This window comes from Ambystoma mexicanum, chromosome 4q (assembly GCF_040938575.1).
Source record: "Ambystoma mexicanum isolate Mex_15411 chromosome 4q, UKY_AmexF1_1, whole genome shotgun sequence".
Taxonomy (NCBI): domain Eukaryota; kingdom Metazoa; phylum Chordata; class Amphibia; order Caudata; family Ambystomatidae; genus Ambystoma; species Ambystoma mexicanum.
In genome coordinates, this window is record NC_090928.1 from 50,032,427 (window position 1) to 50,051,470 (window position 19,044).

At 43.0% G+C, this 19,044-nt stretch overlaps 1 protein-coding gene across 2 annotated transcripts in view; it reads right to left on the bottom strand.

Moving 5' to 3' along the window:
* LOC138467450 (zinc finger protein 583-like) overlaps window positions 1–19,044 on the bottom strand; it is a 371,930-nt gene that overhangs the window by 149,492 nt on the left and 203,394 nt on the right. For both annotated transcript variants that reach the window (XM_069607451.1, XM_069607452.1), the window contains exon 5: window positions 6,086–6,196. In XM_069607451.1, the coding sequence (XP_069463552.1) occupies window positions 6,086–6,196 (111 nt within the window). The remainder of the gene's footprint in view (window positions 1–6,085; window positions 6,197–19,044) is intronic.

Below are 19,044 nucleotides of genomic sequence, written 5' to 3' on the forward strand. Positions count from 1 at the left end.
TTGAATTTCATAGGTTTTTATTGGTGCAACTTAACCATAACGTCCCTTTAAAAGTTTTTTCAGTGAATTTCATAGGTTTTTACCAGTTCATGTTATTTTCCTACAACTTACTAATACCATACTTACCCAATATAGCAATGTTTGTGTCCATTTACAAAGCGTCACCTTAAAACTCATTTCCCACCTTCTGGAATCATTTTTAACACTTCCATACACTTTTTGCAACTATTTCAACTAGTTTTGCATCCGTAGACATCTACGAACATCCGACTTCATAGTGGACCTTCCGGACAGTGCCACATGACCATACGCTGGCGCGTGGCATGATGACGTGTCCGAGAACCCGTCCACACTTCACAATAAGATCTCTGCTTCGCGGACAGTTCAGTACTGCATTTTCTACTGATCTAGGAACTTTCAACTTCAAAATTTCCCTTGCACAGCTCCAACGCCTATTCCTACTCATTATCCATTAACAATCTAGTACAGTACATACTTTTAGCAAAACTGCTGTTTATCTTAAAATGGCATCAGCTAATGCCCACCCTCCTCCCCAAGAGCCACCACCACTGCTGTAATCAAAGAGCATGAGAAACACTGCCCCCTACCTTAGAAATAACACACGTGCAACATTTTCCCTTGTCCACCTATCCCTCCATATTAGTGTTTGGTTCCTCTTCCCTCATTTCCCTCCCCACCTTTCGTTCTCAGCTCTCCTGCCAAAATAAATACATCCAAAAACAACAAAAGACATATTCCTTTAGGAACCACCTTTCACAGTTAAAAAATAGAACTAAAAAAAAACATGTATAAACTCCATCTACTTTATATTTCTCAGTAAAGTACATCGACTCAATAAGATTTTCCAACATTTCCATTTGCATTTTGTGTTATGCTAATGGAAATATTGTGGCGTTCATCCTCCGTTCCAGAGAATGGAACGGTGGATATTGGCCCAGCAGCCCAAGTTATCAACCCAAGCGAAGCGAGGGTGGATAACGAGGTCTCTCGACCATTATCCCCCCATTCCAGCCCCTGAAATGGGAGATCAAGGCCATTAGCACCCTAGGTTCTCAAAGCGGGAACCTGGGGTGCTAAAAAAAGAGGATTTTTCTTCCTACACCGGGACGCCTATGGTGTCCCGGTGTAGGAAGGAAAATCCTTTTCCAAGATGGCCACCATGGAAAGGGAAGGCGAGGGTTCCATACAGGGCCCCTCTTTGCTTTCCATGGCAGCCTGCAGAAGGCAAAAAGAGAACCCTATGACCATATTACCACAAGCATATTTTTCTTCCCTTTCAGATCTATCCTAATTTCGAATAACTTTACCACAAAGCCAGTCCCAGGTGGACATGGCCACTTTAATCCTATGTTTTGTCCCGCTGTGGTCATGGGCAGTAGCGGATCATGACCTTATTCCATGACCCGGACAATCTGGCCACTGCCCATGGCCACAGGCTACCCCTCAGTCATTAAAGGTATACTGTTATTTTTTGTAGCTACATTATGACAATTGTCAAATAATAAAACACTGGCACATTTGCAAAACCATGCTTGTAGGTCCTTTCCAATGCTCCTTACGCAAGTTTGCTGGAAATCCACCCATGTTTTATTTTTTCAAAAGTGTCAAATGTATGCACATACAATCGACATATAACCTAGACCCCAACTTGACAAAACGTATTCAGACTTTACGAAAACATCTACATCTAGATCTATAATCTTTTTTCAAACCTTTGTGTAGATTTGTCAAATGGCACCACATTTATAAGCCTTTACAATATTTTGGGACCCACCCTCTAATTCTGCTACCTCTTGACAGAATCCCACCAAACTTCGCAAAAACATGTATATCTCGATATATTATCAGTTTGCAAATGAAGTGTAGATTCATCAAATGGCACCTCATTTATAAGCCTTTACATAAACACTCAGAATCAGGTCAGAAATATACATGCTAAATTTCATGCAGTTCCATTAAGTGGTGCCAAAGTTAGAAGCCATCCAAGAACTGCATTTCACCAACCCTGTAATGCTGAGGTGTCCGCAAACTTTTCAGGACTGTTCACGAACATGCAGACTTTTGTGGCAAAAATAACCTGTTTATTTGCTTCTTGCAGCCATATCCCATCCCATCCCATCCTCATCACCCCTCACCTCCCCAGAGATTATTTGATAAGTTTGACAAGTGCAATGTTGTGTTTTTTCATTTGTTTTTACTGCGATGTCCGCGGACACCGGCCGCTGTCCGCGAATCCAAGATGGCGGCCGTTTCCAAAAATCTGATGCACTTCACGCTCTTCACCATCCAATCTGCGAACACATTACATGTCGGCAGACATGACGCAAGCCGATTAACCAATCAGTGTCCTGTCCGCGGAGCGAACAGGGAAGTGTGTCCGCGGACCAGACATAGATAACACACATTTTTTGCGACCTACTTTTTGGTCGTTTTAAAAAAAAACTACTGGACGGATTTTCACCAAATTTACAAAAGCACGCGTTCAGGACCAAGCCGCTGCTCCTGCCGCATGTTTGGTGAAAATCCGTCCAGCGGTTTGGGCTGTAGGCGTGAGCAAAAATTTTCCCCATTCAGTCTACGGGGAAAAAAAGAAATGTTGGGACCCCCCTATAACTTTGTCCCCCCTGGACCAAACTTCACCAAACTTTGCATAAAAATTCAGAGTGGGTCATATACCTTCTTTGCAATGTTTGGTGTGGATTCGTCTAGGGAGAGCGAAGTTATAAGCCGCCCAAAAAGTGCTCTTCCCATGGGTTTAGCAACTTAACCATAACTAAACGGCCAATACCATGACCATGTAATATATATATGCAAACAAAACAAGAGGGGTGGCAGTCGAATTTCGGCTACCGTCGGATCCAAAGTCTCGTCTGCTGACTCAGGATCTTCAGGAATGTCTATATCCACGTCTGTTCTGTCTTTCGACAGTCGGGGCGTGTCATGTGGCGATCTCGAGCTGGAGTGCCCCGAGGACAATGGTAACATTGAAAATGGGGGAGAGTTGGATCCTGGCTGGCTCTACACTTCAGTTACCAGAATTCCCGGCTGCCACTGCCTGGTACATACCGGTGGGATTTAACCCTGCACACCTGCATCCAATCAGCCTCCCTGAAGATTGCTGAGGCATGAAAGCGCGCTAGGAGGAGAACATCTTTGGACTGTTTGAGCTTACTGCAGCTGGGACCCAGAGTAGCACCCCTGTCACCCCTCAAGTTTTGTTTGCACATATGTAGATAGATAGATAGATAGATAGATAGATAGATAGATAGAATCAGGACATTCAATGTCACAATTTTAGAAGGCTCAACCAGTGGAGAAAGGAGGATTGATAGCCGAGTGTGTGTCGCAGCAAATTAATAAGCAGAGGCTCGGCGATGAACCAAAGGAAGACTGTTTGGCCTGGTGTCAAAGGCTAATCCAGCCAAAACTGGTCATCAGTCCTTGAACAGTGAATGTGAGACGCCAAAACATCCCTTGTTAAGTTGCAAAGAGAGAACACCAGGAGTACCAAGTTTCTTTTTAAGAGACAATTAAATGCTATAAAATGGGCAGATTCATGATTTACTGTCACGTGAGTCCAAGATGGCAATGGAAATGTGCATGTAGACCTGAACATTGATAAGAACATGCTCACACTCCGTAATATTCCCAGAGAAGAAAAGCAACAACAAGGACAAGTTCAAAGACAATCCGAATGGCAGAAGGCATGAGGGATGAGAGATGCTGGGCTAATTGGGTGGGGACGTGCGGTCAAGTTCACCCACCAGCACCTGGGGTACCAGCTTACGTGGTGCTAGAGAATTGAATGTTCCATAAGGGTACAAGCATTCCAACCAATTGTAGAGGGCCATATAACGAAGAACCTTATAGTTTGAGAGCCAGTAATATGCTGTGTACTTAATAACTGTTGAAGATTACCTCCACTAAGTGAGGGCATAAGTTGCCCGCCTGAATATAGAGACCCAATCACAATCCAATCCCTTATAGGATGTATACTTAGATACTCCCCTTAGTCCTATCACAATTGCGTGTAGGTTTTCTTAGCTTGTCATGTAGTATGATATCACACATGATGAGTTTTTGCTATAAAAGTACTGTTTTTTAATGAAATACTTTGAGACCATGTTGTGCGACGTCCGTTGATGTCCTTTGTAACTCCTAGTTTTAGATAATTGAAAATAAAACAGACAATTTGCCAACTTCCTGAGTCGGTCTTCTAATTGATGTAAGAGTTATTCTGCATCCTGTCCATCGTACGATGTGTTACCTTAATTAAGGACCATAAGGGTTCACTGTCAGTATAAACCATGCTGACCATTATTGCCTGCTACATACATGTCCTAAATAAATGTTGGTAATTTTCTCATTCTTGCTCAATGTTTGATATTGTTAGCCCAGCCTTGATAAAGGCCGTTACTAGGTTGAAACACGTGCTGGCACATGGGCAATTTTATTTTGTAACTAAAACATTTGAGCATTGAAACTTGGAATAAAAGCACAACTCAGCTTAAGGACATAACATTTTTGTTCACTTGCTTAAATTATAATCAACTACCAGAGCTGACCTCTCACATCTATGGTAACATTAGCATTCAGGAGAAACACGTCTTTAATCTTATAGGGATATGCATAGTTTGGGGTGTACAGTTTTCTTAGTTTGCTTTTAATTGACACTTAAAAAAACTAGAATGTATGCTTTTACTAACATTTAAACACAGTTAAAAACCAGGCCACAGGAGACGCACGAGTCGAAATCTCCCTTGCAGTTTTAAAAAGAGGAATACATAACTTAAAGGATTTGAACTAATTATATTGCCAGTTTATAGGTTTATCCAAAAATGACAGAATAAACTTCAACAATATATTAACACACATTAGGAACAAGTGGTAGTTGTTTAAAAGTTAAAGCATATACAATATTATCTGAAGCACTAAGAAACACTGCCTCCAACTAGATCCTACAAGTAAAGGTTCTTGCGATGTTACATAAGGCACAATACCAAGATATAAAAAGTCCAATGCGCATACAGCAACCTACAAGTAATAAGTAACTCAGGATTGTCTTCCATCCCTTCCTGCCCTTTATACCCACCCCACCCCTTGCATCATATAGCAGAATACCATGACCCTAACTCATATGAATTAAAACAAATTGACTGATATATGTGATTCCATTTAATCGAATTAGATTCCATCAAATTTCGTTTTTCTTTTTAAAGACATGTTGCTGCAAATGTATGCAAGGGAGGCCCCCCTCCACATAGCCACCCCCATTTATTATTATCCTTGCCCACCTACCAACATACATTTGCCACACAATTCTATGGAAATAAATTGATGGAATCGAATTTGATGAAATTTCCTACCATGGAATCTACTTATACCAAATTGGATGGCACAACATAACACTTGTTTGTTCTGTGACCACAAGGACTGCCTTGTGCATAGCTCTATTTACAAGACACCCTAGAGTGAATCTGATTATGTCTACGCTACCAAAGGCACATGAGCTTGTGAAAGTAAAGCCTGGCAAGGTAGCATCTTCTCTAAGCGATCAACATCAAACTCTCACAGTTATTCAACTATTGATAAATAGAAAGCTGGTCAAAAAGATACATCTATAATGTTTTAAGTTTGAGAGAATAGAATACTAAGTGATAAATCCCATTGAAAGCAGAGGGTTATTATATCTCATCTCTTCTCATGACATGCCACCTAGGTCAGTAATCACACAAAAAGAAGGATACACTCAGACTGTCAAAGCCAGGCTACCCTTTCAGAAAATAGACCTCTGGGAACATAGCCCATTGTGTCTACATCCAAGAGCTAGAGTTCAACAGCCAACAAGAAAGTGGAGGTCATGCTGACCTCTACAAACAGATGCAAATTCATAAACAAAATTAGGCTGCATCGGGTAGGGAATTGTTTTGGTCTGAAGGCACATGTTATTGTAGAAAAGGACACGTCAGAGGGTCAAGAGTGTGCATATAGTTAGGTGTGTGCTAATGGTGATCCTACACAATTGTTTCCTTTCACTCTTTGTGGTAAAGTACTTTTCAATTACCTGTGAAACTATGAATGCTTTCTTGTCTATCAGCATCCTGATGCTCAATGGGGTAGGTTTCACAATCTTCCTTGATGCTGAACGAAACAATTGATGGTGTAACTGCATTGTCTGTAAAAATAAAACAAAATAAATAGCAATATCTTACTGCCAAATTTATATTTTTTGTAAGGAACTTTCTTCTTTTAGCCTTAAGACAAGTTATAGAAAACCAGCTTGCTATTACACCAACATCTGTAAATCAAGGTGAAATGATGGCTCTGTTTTCGTCTTTTCACAGCTGCCTAATCTAGTAGTGAGAATATGGTTAACACTATTGAATTAACATAAATAGTGAATTCATTGTAAATAAAAACCCTGCTTGTATAACTCATGCTCTGTTACCTACCTGTAGATCTGTGTGCTCTGCAAGAGGGTGCAATTACCAGCTGTAAAAATTACCATTGCCTTTACTCTGGCCTCAAGAAACCATCCAGCATCAATCAATAGGGAAGAAAATGCTGCTGTACACCTGGTACTTATCCTGAGGAAATACGACCACCAATCAAAGGTTCGCCACTTAGTCCACTGCCTACAGGCAGCAGGCAGGATCAAATTAATATGTCTGTCTGCTGCACAAGGCACCCTACAATGGTCACCTCCTTACAAACCCGAATTATTAAAAACCTATCAACCGGAGAGTGAGTTAAAATCCTCCCCAGGCAACTATCTATCAAACACCCAGTTAAACCTTAAGCAGAACACTATTCTTCATTTGGGGTACCACAACACGGAACAACCTGTAGAATGAAGTAATGACATCAGTGGTTCTGGAAATCCCCAAATCCCTTTATCTTTGGCTATTCCAACTGGTCCTTTTTGGGAGTGCATGACCTCCGTAAAAGGTACTTCAGTCAATGGTCAGTACTAAATATCTGAATGATCCCACTCACCGATTCCTCACGTATACATATTACACAAAGCAACACCAAACCACTGAATCAACAGCTCTTGACCTCATATTTTGCCTTCTGTCCCTGCGCATTATCACTATGTTTTTCTTCTAGCAGGCCCCAATTCTCCAAACTCCATTTGGTGATTTTACCAACATATTATATTCTGTTCACTTGCTGAATTATGAATGTTCACGGCACAATTAGGGACTGGTGAAAACTGCTACATGAAGACGGAATATATAACATTGATAAGTGTGAATATGCTCAGGAAAGGGAACAAAGTTATACAGAAGCTCAGCTGCTAACGGCAGGGACTGGAGAACCTAGTGTACATTCTGGCTGCTTTATTAACGATATGACAAAGGAGGAAATAATTTTACAATTAATGCATTTCTTTACCTTATAAAAGGGCAACTAAAAACACATTGAGAACCAAATGCAGCCACAATGTCATGGCAAATAGGGGAGGAGGATACCAGCAATGCATACAGTGCGAGATCTAGTAACATCATATGTTCTCAACATAGTACCACAGGGAAGTATCCTTAGGGTCTGCAGATTTAAATGCCTCCGGTGAATCATTCCAGAAGGAGTGCCAAGCTACGTAAATATTGCTGGAAAGTCTTCGATTACGTTCTACTGGAAATTCCAATCAGCAGTGCATTACTGATACGCTTGCTTGGTTTTTTAAAGTTATAAGTTCAACAAGCAACAACAGTCACAGAAAACCACGGGAGAAAACTATCTGATCCATATAAACAGTGCCATATTTTCAGGTGATATTTGTAATACTATTTTAGCGAAATCCATTTCTATTCGGCTTTCGCCATTAACATGAAAATACAAAACATAATGTACTACAACACAATAGCTTTGTCTCTAAAACGATCTAAATTCAGCCTATATAAATACTTTAAAAAAAATAGATACAAATTGTCCATCAAGTCTTTTAAAAATAACATTCACAAATATCCACTATAATACTAATGTAATTACAGCTCAATAAAAAACGACATTGTCCCTGCTACAGTTCTATATTATGATGAATATAATGCCCCATAAGCCACTGTCTCTTAAGATCGATCAACACACTGAAAAAGCAGCATAAAATGGGGTAAATCTTCGGTGGCCACAGACCCCCAGAAGCAGTGCCTATTGTTAGTTAACCAAGACACGCGTCCACTCAAAAGAAGAACATTAAGTCTAAACATTAGGATAATTCACCTGTGTTCTCAGTTAAGTTGTCATATTTCCTTTGAGAGCCATACGGTGAGAGTCACCAAATATTTCAAAGAGCTCAATATCGAAACATGCCACATCGCATTGTCATGTTCTAACATCTTGGATCCCTTTTTTAGGTTCAACTTATTTATTTGTTTTATTATTTATAACGCGTTATAATGTGTTTATTTCACCATTCCTGAGCTGCATACAATCTACAACCCAGCTCTTAGGCATGGTAGCACACTTTTAAAACCAAGGATATTTTACATGTAGGAACGGACCCTTCATTTCTCCCATAGCATTGATGTATGGTTTTTCTGAGCTATTAGTGGACACTTTCAAATGTAATACTAAGAATGTTCGTTCCACAAGAATCCTAATACTAGGTACACCAATCTGCACCTGTAATGTCTCCCCTGATGTGCTAGACCCAAGACCCAATATCTTCCTCAATAAACTGCAGGCCCCAGCAACAGTTTTTAGTGAACAAAGTCACTAGGTAATTATAAGAGCCCACAACCTCAATATTCACATTATTGACTGACCATATATATTTAGGGTTATTTTTTACCAAAGACAACAACTTTAGATTTTGAAAGAATCAACTTCAGGGAATGTGTCTCAAAATGTCTGGCTGCATAACCCAGACTGCAGCCTAAACTCTTAGGCGTCAGATCTAACAAAATTGTGTCGTCAGCGTAGAGGAGTGCAGGGTACCCAGATACATTGGCACTGGTGGGATTATTGATTCTTGCTGACAAAGAGGATTAAAACCAGACACAAAGTTAATGAATAGCAGAGGGGCTTAATGGTTGCTCTGCCTAACACCTTTTTTGGTGCCAAACTCAATGGGCACTTCACTGCATTCACTGCTACGAACAGTAGCCGAGGTATCAGAATAAAGACAGATCATCCCCTGCAGAAAGCCCAAGGAACTCCTAACTTGTATAATTTGCCCCACAAAATGTCATAGTGCAGGGAGTCAAAAGATCTGGCCAGGTCTAAAAAAAGCTGAGTATACCAAGCCGTGCCTAATTATAAACTACTTTTCAAGCATGGTATTAGGAACAAAGCAGTGATCAATCGTCCTAAAACATTTTCTTAAACCAGCTTTATAGATTGGCAATATGTTATTGGTCTTAGCTCACTCATCAATCTTAAAGACAGACACCTAGCAAAAATCTTTCACGCACCATCGAGGAGAGATATTGGCCGATAGCAATGGGGATCACCAGACAACCTCTTCTTATATAATGGTACAATTACACTCTTGCTCCATGATAGCCGGAAAACCTGAGTTTGGGCAATCTCATTAAATAGAATCACCAAAATAAGAGCCCACCATTCCTGGAACAATTTATATATATCCAACTTCATACCATAGTGACCAGGGGTTAGCTATTTTGCTACCAGCGATAGCCCTTAACATCATTTCAAGTGTAAACACAACACTACTTGAGGGAAACCTTGAATTCCATATAAGCAGAGACGCATCTGCATCCTCGCTATACAATATCTGCTTGTAGTGTAACACCCAGACTAATGGAGACATTTAGCTACAATCCTCACTTATCCCATTCTCAAATCCTTGCGATACAAAGCCCCAGAATCCTTTTATGTTATTCTCCCAGACGATACTATACAAAAAGCCCCATTGTGACTCGATGGACAAACTTTTCTTTCTTTTATTAATCTTGATACGTTTGTTTTAGATGATGTAATTTACCAGCCGTTACGCTTTTACTTTTTGACATGTCAAACAGTTCCCAATTTACCCATAGGCACTCCTCATCATGCCAGGGAGCATGTTGATTCCTTTTCATCATATATTCTGTTGCATAGCTTGACCTCTTATGGTACTCATCATGATGAATGTTCTACCTCGTCAAATCAGTCCCTGTCCCCAACCCTAGGCGCACGCTGGGAGATTGCGCTGCCCTAATATTGCAATTCCTGTGCAAAGGGTACTCTCCCAGGGTAAATAAGCGCACACTATACACTCTCAAACCCCAGGTGTGGCTTACCTTTTTTCGAAGCTTTTTTGCTTCTACCAGGCAGCACAAGTTAGACCGTTGATTGACCAGGTACATAGGGATTTTGGAAAGATCTGAAGCAGGCGGTGGCAGGACGACACCTGTGGACGCAGCTGTGGCTGCCAAGGAGGGGGAGGGTGGAGGGGCTCCATGTTAACCATATTACCAGGGCCACTCTTGAAATGTAGGATATCCTCTGCAGGTCAGTGGGGGCCTGCTACTTCCCATCGCCTTTTACCCCACTCATCCATAACAATGATTTCTCCCTGGGAAAACTGGACAGGGGTTTCATGACATGGTTGGACAGGGGGATATTCAATGTAGGTGACCTCTTCACAAAGGGAAAAACATTTGAGGAGTGCACACAATATGATGGGGCTCACAGAGACAGAACGCTTTCGATATTTGCAGGCTAGGCATTGGGTGCTTCATTCCTCTGTTGCAGGGTCAGCTACCAGAGAGCTAATCCCCTCTCGTGAGGTGATTTTCTAGGACCCGGCAGTGCTAAGGGGTTGATATCCAGACTCTATAGTGCAATTAACAAACTCTGAACCCCAGACAGGAGATTCTATTGTGCTGGATGGGAGCGGGAACTGGGTGGGGTGGGGATATCCCCAGAGGCTTGGGATAGGGCATACATGGGGACCTGCACCACATTGTGTCCGCGCCTGGCGGAAACACAAGCCAAAATACGGACAAGATGGTATAGATCCCCTTCCCAGTTGCTTCAGTTGCACCCTGGTACATCAGGGCTGTGCTGGAAGGGATGAAGAGCGGAGGGCACCCTACTACATATTTTGTGGGGCTGTCCAGCAATACAAGATTTTTGTCTGGAGTCAGGTCCAAATTAAAGCTCGTAATTGGAGTAGGGATCCTAGGGGACCCCTGCCCTGCATCCTGGGCCTTTATGACCCATTCAAGCAACTATGTACTTCAGGAGAGCTTATTTTGGTGGCACATCTGCTACTGGCAGCCAAAATGCTCTAATCTGCATCTCTGGAAGTGACCCAAATCGCACTCTATTAAATATGTAGCTGGAAAAGTTTGTAACACCTTAGCCATGGAAAAACGTATAGCTAACACGAGGCACTCTCGCATGACATTTATGGCTATCTGGGTGCCTCTTTGAACTATCCACAGAGAGACTTGAACGCCCTGACGTGCCCAACATGATTGAGAGCCCTTAACCTTGTTGAACTCCCCTAGACTGAGCTGCTTAATCTCCTATGGTTCATGTATGTTTTCAAACTTGGATTGGTTTTGCATAGTGACGCAAGGGTGAACTCCCAAGGTATGTGGGGAGGGGTATAGGGATTGGGGTGGAGGTGAGGTGGGAAATCCTCTCTTATAAAACTGTTTTAAACCTTGTTGTTGAGTACCGGAATGGTCCAGAGGTTGTTGAGAACATCACAAAACAGGGATTATTGCATCTGAAGCACCTGTCACAGAGCAGATAGACATAGTCCATTTACACAACTTTTACTTCTCCAAGATCAAGACTAAATTTTCTTTAGACAATCATATAGAACATTATTGTGTAATCTATGGTTCCTGCCGACCCGATTAGAGATATAAGTATTCACTGTCTCCAGTTTCCAAGACAGTCTAGTATAAACAGCAAAATCAAACCCACATGTAAGCAGGAAAAACAATCGATCAACATTTTTTTGGGATGCTCTGTAACCAAATCTGAAGGTTGCCTTTGGAGGATTGTCGCCCAAACATCACCCATTCAGGTCAACTAAGGCGAAATGTTGAAAAAAGGAATTTAGCATATGCCTACGCGAGTCCCCTACCTCCGGGCACGGGTTATACTCTGGAATGCCCCCTGCTATTTCTAAAAGCTTCCCACCCATATCTGGTTCCTTAATTTGCCACAGTTTAGCACTGAAATCACCAACAATAATAATGATGCTCTTATTACAACTAGGTATAATCAATTTTGCCAACCAACTATTGGATGCAAAAATGTTTGTAACATTCTCTTTTAGGTGTAAGTACACATTGATAATAATAAGCACGTCACAGGAGCCATTGCTGGGGACAAGAGAGATTGCTATTGGCTGGTCGCTATCGCTTGTAAATGATTAGTTGAATAGGGAGAGATTTACATACTAAAATTGTGGTACCTTTATCTTGCCCCCCCCCCCCTTGCTGATGTGCTGTAGAGGAAAACCCTTTGGGCCTCATCATGAGTTGGTATTACCGACGGGGCTATTAGCCCTACCGCCAAACCCCCCCAGCGCTATTAGTGCCGGATCACGGGTTTGACGGATCGGTAAGTCCCCATTGCCCATTGGGCCTATTCAGGAATTTCCCATTCCCCATTGGGCCCAAAATCGGCAAAATCGCAGCGGATTTGCCCCCAGCTCAGAGCTGGGGGTAAATCCGCCAAGCCTGTGATTTGACAGACCCTTAAATGTGGCGGTAATAGCGTTACCGCCGCATTTAAGGGTTACCGCCAAACTAGTGATCAGGCAGAAAGTGTACAGTCTTTTCCATGCATTTCGGGATCTTTAGTAAGATGGCCAACGGGACTAGGCTCCTCCCCAGGTTACAGGATGATGGACCCTGGGGACCATGAGGTCACCTTTACTAAATCCCCAGCCAAGGGCAGGAGACCATCAAATGGGACGCAGGACTAACAATGGCCCTATATTGGGAGTGAAAGATTGTGTAAATAAAATACCCTTTCTTGTAAGGTTACAGTGGATCCTGCTACACGGGTCTCACATTCATACTTGTTATGCTCATGGTCAGATGGGTGCGTTGTTTCTGTCCAAGATGGCAGACTAGGGTTTTAAAGCCTCAGTGTGTGCACTACAGGAACACACTCACACAATCAGTAGATGCAGCAGAATCTTCTAAACCAATGATGGTGAGCCAATCCCCAACCACCACTACTATGTTCCTACACCTGCATGTCCTTTTTCCAAGATTGGCAGGATATAAAAGGCCCGCTGAAAGAGGCAACAGTGTGAGAGTTTGCAGTTAGAAGTGTTGGTAGGAGTCTGGAGCAAGCTGGATAGAGCAAAACTGAGATTACAAGGGGAATGTGGAGACGAGGAGGAAAAAGAAGATCTGAATGAAGAGGTTGGAGTTAAGGAACAGCTAAAGGAGAAGGTTGGAGTTAGGGAGGAGGATAAGGAACACAAAGAGGAAGAGTTTAGAGTTGATGCAAACATTGGGGAACATCATGAGATGAATGGAGCTGAGCAGAGTAAGAAGTACCAAGAGGCAAGAGGAGGAAGTTGGAATTGGCTGTCAAAATAAGGTAGGAGTTATGTTACGTTACTTGGCATTTATATAGCGCCTTATGTATCATTGGTATGATCTGAAAGCGCTGGTACGTTGAACGCCCTCGGGAACCACAGTTCAAGTCAAGAGAAAGAGAGAAAGAGAGAAAGAGAGAAAGAGAGAAAGAGAGAAAGAGAGAAAGAGAGAAAGAGAGAAAGAGAGAAAGAGAGAAAGAGAGAAAGAGAGAAAGAGAGAAAGAGAGAGAGAGAGAGAGAGAGAGAGAGAGAGAATGTTTGTGGGGTCATGCTAGTATGAGAACAGCTAGGCCGTATGTGTCATAGCATAGCTGTGTTCTAGTTGAATGATGCTATATAGGAGAGAGTAAGCGTAGTAGTGTGATATGGTTGTTATCAGTGAAGCGCCTGCGACCAAGCGCAAGGACGGGGGGCGTACATAGCGGCATACGTATATAAAGCGACAGGATGGACAGGGTAAACATGCGATACAGATAACATGGGGATACAGGGACATAGCATAAATAGGAGATACAGATATATATATCCACTCCATCCACTAAACTTTAGCACAGTGATGATATTAGGCACACTTTCTAGATTCAACTATACCACAGTGACGCTATTAGGCACACTTTCTAGATTCAACCTCAGCACAGTGACGCTATTAGGCACACTTCCCAGATTCAACTATACCACAGTTACGCTGTTAGGCACACTTTCTAAGTTCAAATTTTGGCACAGTGACGCTAATTAGGTACACTTTCTAAATTCAACTATACCACAGTTACGCTATTAGGCACGCTTTCTAAGTTCAAACTTTGGCACAGTGACGCTATTAGGCACAGTTTCTAGATTCAACTATACTACAGTGATGCTATTTGGCACACTTTCTAAATTCAATTATATCACAGGGACGCTATTAGGCGCACTTCTAAATTCAACTATACCACAGCAATGATATTAAGCACACTTTCTAAATTCAATTTTTGTCTTAATTCTACTGGCAAAAGGGTCTCAAAGTCTGTGATCCCAAAGGCACATTAGACGATGAACGTGGCTACCATGATGGTCCTTGGCAGGGGTGTCACTTGACGACATCTGTAAAGCGGCAATATGGAACATGTAAAACAGTGCATACCTTCAAACAATGTTATGCATAGACAAAAAGACAGCAGAAGAGTCCAGGGTCAGACAGGCAGTCCTATGAAACCTATTCACCTAAGGCGAGCCAGTTTCTTGTCATCTTTGTCCTCCCTGTCCATTTACTGGTTATGTTCCAGCTTTCTCTAGTGCAGAGATGTGGATGTTAATAGCCCTTTGGCGAGGTCTCCAGTCAATTCTGATCGCAGTCAACAACCAGAACGTCAAATGCTGGCGACCAGCCAGCTACTACTCAGCACCCCATCCACAAAGCAATCAAAACGTACCTCTTTTCTGGCTACTACACTATCACTAATGAACTGGGCAAAGGTAAGATGAGGCAGGTGCTCCTTCGCTGACTGCTAGACAGATGGATCACAGTGCCCAATGTAAATGGGAAGGTAGAACGTCCTAGGCAGATCTCTGAAAATAATGTTCATGGAACGAAGATGGATGTTGACAGTAACGGCAGATCACAATAACACACTTCCAGTGAAGTCTAATAAAGGTGGCCACTGGTCTCTATGGCCAGAACATAAAAGATTGAGTCAGGGGAAGCCCATCCAGGAAGTGCAAAACATCAGCTATCAGGGTCACGTCCGGCAGAGACAAATCCAGTGCATCCCTCAGAATGGATTGACTTGACCTGCCCATAAGAAAGTCTCTCGCAGCCTTCAACATCGGAATATTTTAAAAAGAGCGATAACAGCCGACCATCCTGGCTTAACTTTGCAGTTACAACAATGATATGAACGGCTGTGGCAAGAACAACCACATGAAAGACAGTCTTTGGATTCAAAATTCATTAAGATGCCCGACGGACTCCAGCCCATTCAAAAACCGATTATGGTTATTCCAATTGTTTGGTCTTATTCCATCCTTATCCAAATTGACCTCTACAGACATTGGGGGTCATTCGAGTTTGGAGGCAGCCATGGTGCTATTAGTACCATGGCTGCCTCCAAACTCTGGTCTGGGTCCGGGTAGGCGGAATGGGGACTTACCGGGACATTCCGACCTATGCGGACCCGGTAGGTCCCCATGCCAAATACCATTCCCCATTCCCATTTGAGCCCCCATAGGGCTCAATGGGAATGGGGAAGGCGCTAATAACGGGCCCGCAAATTGCGGGCCCATTATAAGCTCCAAGGTCCCTTAACGGGTCCCGCTAAGAACGGCTGGTTAGACCAGCCGTTTCTGGTGGGACCCGCTAAGGGACCTCAGAATAGGGCGGTAGGGGGTTACCTGCACCGGTATCCTTACCGATGCCTGGCGGTAACCCCTTACCGCCCAACTCGGAATGACCCCCATTGTATCACTTGCGTTGCCGCGTGCCGGTGGCTCAACTGGGTTTTGGAATAGCCTCTGCAGAAACCGCAGAGATGATTTGCCAACATACCAGCAAGCTCACAAGCTTGGGTTTGAGGTGGCAATATTCAGAACTTTTAAAGTGTTGGACAATGACTACGAACTGAGGTCGAAAGGGTCTCTATGCTCCAAAATACAAAAGGGGACCTATAAAGGAATGCTGTCTGAGTTGCGGGCACTTGGCTAAACATTTCTCCCAGTTCACAATGACCTACAAGCATCTCACCTGGGACAACAGGTCTGCTATCTTGGAAAACACATGGTCACAACACCTTTTTGAGAAACTGCGAGGGGCTCGCAATTTTGAAGTCCACCAACATTCTTCTTGACGGAAAAGTGGCTGACTAGCAGGTTTGAGCTAGATGGCTACACCTTGCTTTTTAGTTTATTCAAAACTCCCACAGCGGGGCGGCCTCTACATGGGTGCTAATGTAGCGTATGGTTTAAAGCCCTCCTCCCACCCCGCGACCAGCCAGATACACAACAATCTTCTTTGTGGGGTGATGTCTTAATCTCCTTTTTACAAACGTCCATTACTAGTGACTCTGTATGATATGATCCCTTGATGGTAGTTGCAGATTCTTATCAATGAGGCTGGTGAAGGACTCGCGAATGGCATGCCAAAAATCCTAAGGGAATAATCCTTCTAGGTCGGTGATTTTAACGTTGACTGGTAGGGGCCTCCCCAAACAAGGCTTTTCCTAAGTCACAAAGGGGGAAATTGAGTAGAGACTGGTGCGACTGCCTCTCAGAATTTGATATGTATGTCTTGCCTCCCAAGGACAGAGGCTTTATACCTAGATGGCTCAACGGCTTGAACGCTAGTTGAATTGATTTTCTGTTTACAAATGATATTCTGCTGTAGCGCAACCCAGCGCTGTAGGTGCTTCCCTGCACCTAAGTGACCATGCAATCCTTTCCATGATTCAAGCACCAAGTCGAAGGACAAACTAAAAGGGTCAATCCGGTGGTAAATTTACAGGGCAATCGCCTAGGCTGGACGGCCTCCAACATTAGAAAATGTATTAGCAATGTGGCCAACTCTGATACAACTAAAAGGGAGATCCTAGTGGCAAATGAATGCCATGGTGAGAACGTTTGGGCAGGAATCTGCAAGACATCACTTAAATTGTATATTTAGCCATATAACTGATCTAATCTATGACGCGGAAATTGCAAAAAAGAAGGGGAAATAAAATGCATGGAGACAGATTCGTAGAAAAGATTGCTCAGAGGTGGCTTTGAGGAATGAAGCTCAGAATGCATTTTAAATTGTGGTTGGGTAGCTATCGTTGAGGCACTGGAACTTCAACAGATTAATTCTGATGAATTATTCCAAGAAGTTCTGGCATGAAGTCCACTTTGCCATGGCTGGGGCCACCACGAAAGAGATCATATGTATCCCGGAGGGAGTCTAGGCATCACACAAACATCTGTTGGGATCCAAAAGATGCCCCTGACTTTATCCCAACCACCCCAAAGAAAGGCACATGGGTATGGCATCAATTTAAAGATCTAGACTACGAGGCACTCATACGTTAAATGAAACCTTTACGGGGTGGTTGGCCTGATGGGATTAGCAATATGGTCATCAAGGATGACTCGGTTCTTTGGGCAGATACATTATATCGCCTCTTCTCACAAGTCTGTGAAACCAGCTCAATACCTAGGTCAAGGCTCAAATCAGTTTTAGTGCCGGTTCATAAATCTGCGCGCGATATTCCAACAAACTTTCGCTTGCTTGCCATGCTGGACAGCTCATCCAAAAAACAAAAAAAACATGCGTACTATTGGAAATGTTGACAAACTGGCCCACTAGGAGGGCCCTCCTCCACTATTCCCAAACTGGTTTTAGAAAAAACTAACACCACTCACCAGATTTGGGCTATACAGACTCATTTCAGACACTTGGCACTATCCAGACTCCCTCCTGTACATATGTTTTGTGGATTACTCAGGTGCCTTCGATAATGTTATTTGAAGTAGACTGTGCGAAGCCAAGCAGTTGGGGGGATTCATTTCTCTCTACTTTACTTCCGTAAGCTGTTATATTCTGACACTGCAATCAGAATCTGCCTCTCACAGGAGGGAGACCCATCTAAATCCTACGCAACCAATTGAAAGTTGAAACAGTACTGCCCTTTGGCACCCTTGTTGTGCAACTTTTAAGTCTCAGACTTCCCAAAATATCTTGAAACAGACAGCAATAACCACCCGCCAAGTTATGGTCAGACCCCTGCACTTTCTCACTTACGCAGATGATTGTCAGAACCCAAGGCCAAGTGTACTCCTCAGGAGGAGAGACCGGAACGGCGTACAGTAGCAGAAGAGTTCTTCCTACTATTGTAACTCACTGCTGTTTAAATATAAAAAACAAAGAGGTCTAGCAGTCGGAAGAGGAGACACGCCCAGGATTCACCGGCTGTAAGGGGTAAAATAGGAATAATCAGTAACTTGAATTCAGTGTACTGCAAAACCCCAGACCCACCAATGAAACAAGTCCCACCTGATATGAGTCTTGTTATGGTAGTAGGTCAATCAGATGGCGTGGATGGTATGTCCCCAGGAACCCAGTACCGGATTGTATGACAGATATACAGAAGTATTATGCACTAAAATAGGGAAAAGGAATAAAGCCCAACCAGTATATAGAATAAGGATCAGTTCTAACCAGAATCCCAGTCTGAGAGCTTCAATTGGTACGGGCAGTGTTCCGTGGAGCAGAAGGCAGTCCAGGACTAACCCGACGACACGAGGACGCCTAATATAATCTCAGTAAAAAGTTCCACTCCTACCCCGACGGCACGAGGACGCCTAAGGCACCAACAGCAAGCATCTCTAGTCCAGGTGCTGAGGGCAGTTCCAAAATCCCGATGTTAGGATTGTGCACAAACAATAGTTCTTCAGATTCCAGGCAAAAGGGCAAACAAGTTCCAATCCAAAAACAACGTTAGGCAAAGAAAACTCCTATAAGCGTTCCGGGTTCATCAATGTGCAGGCAGTGA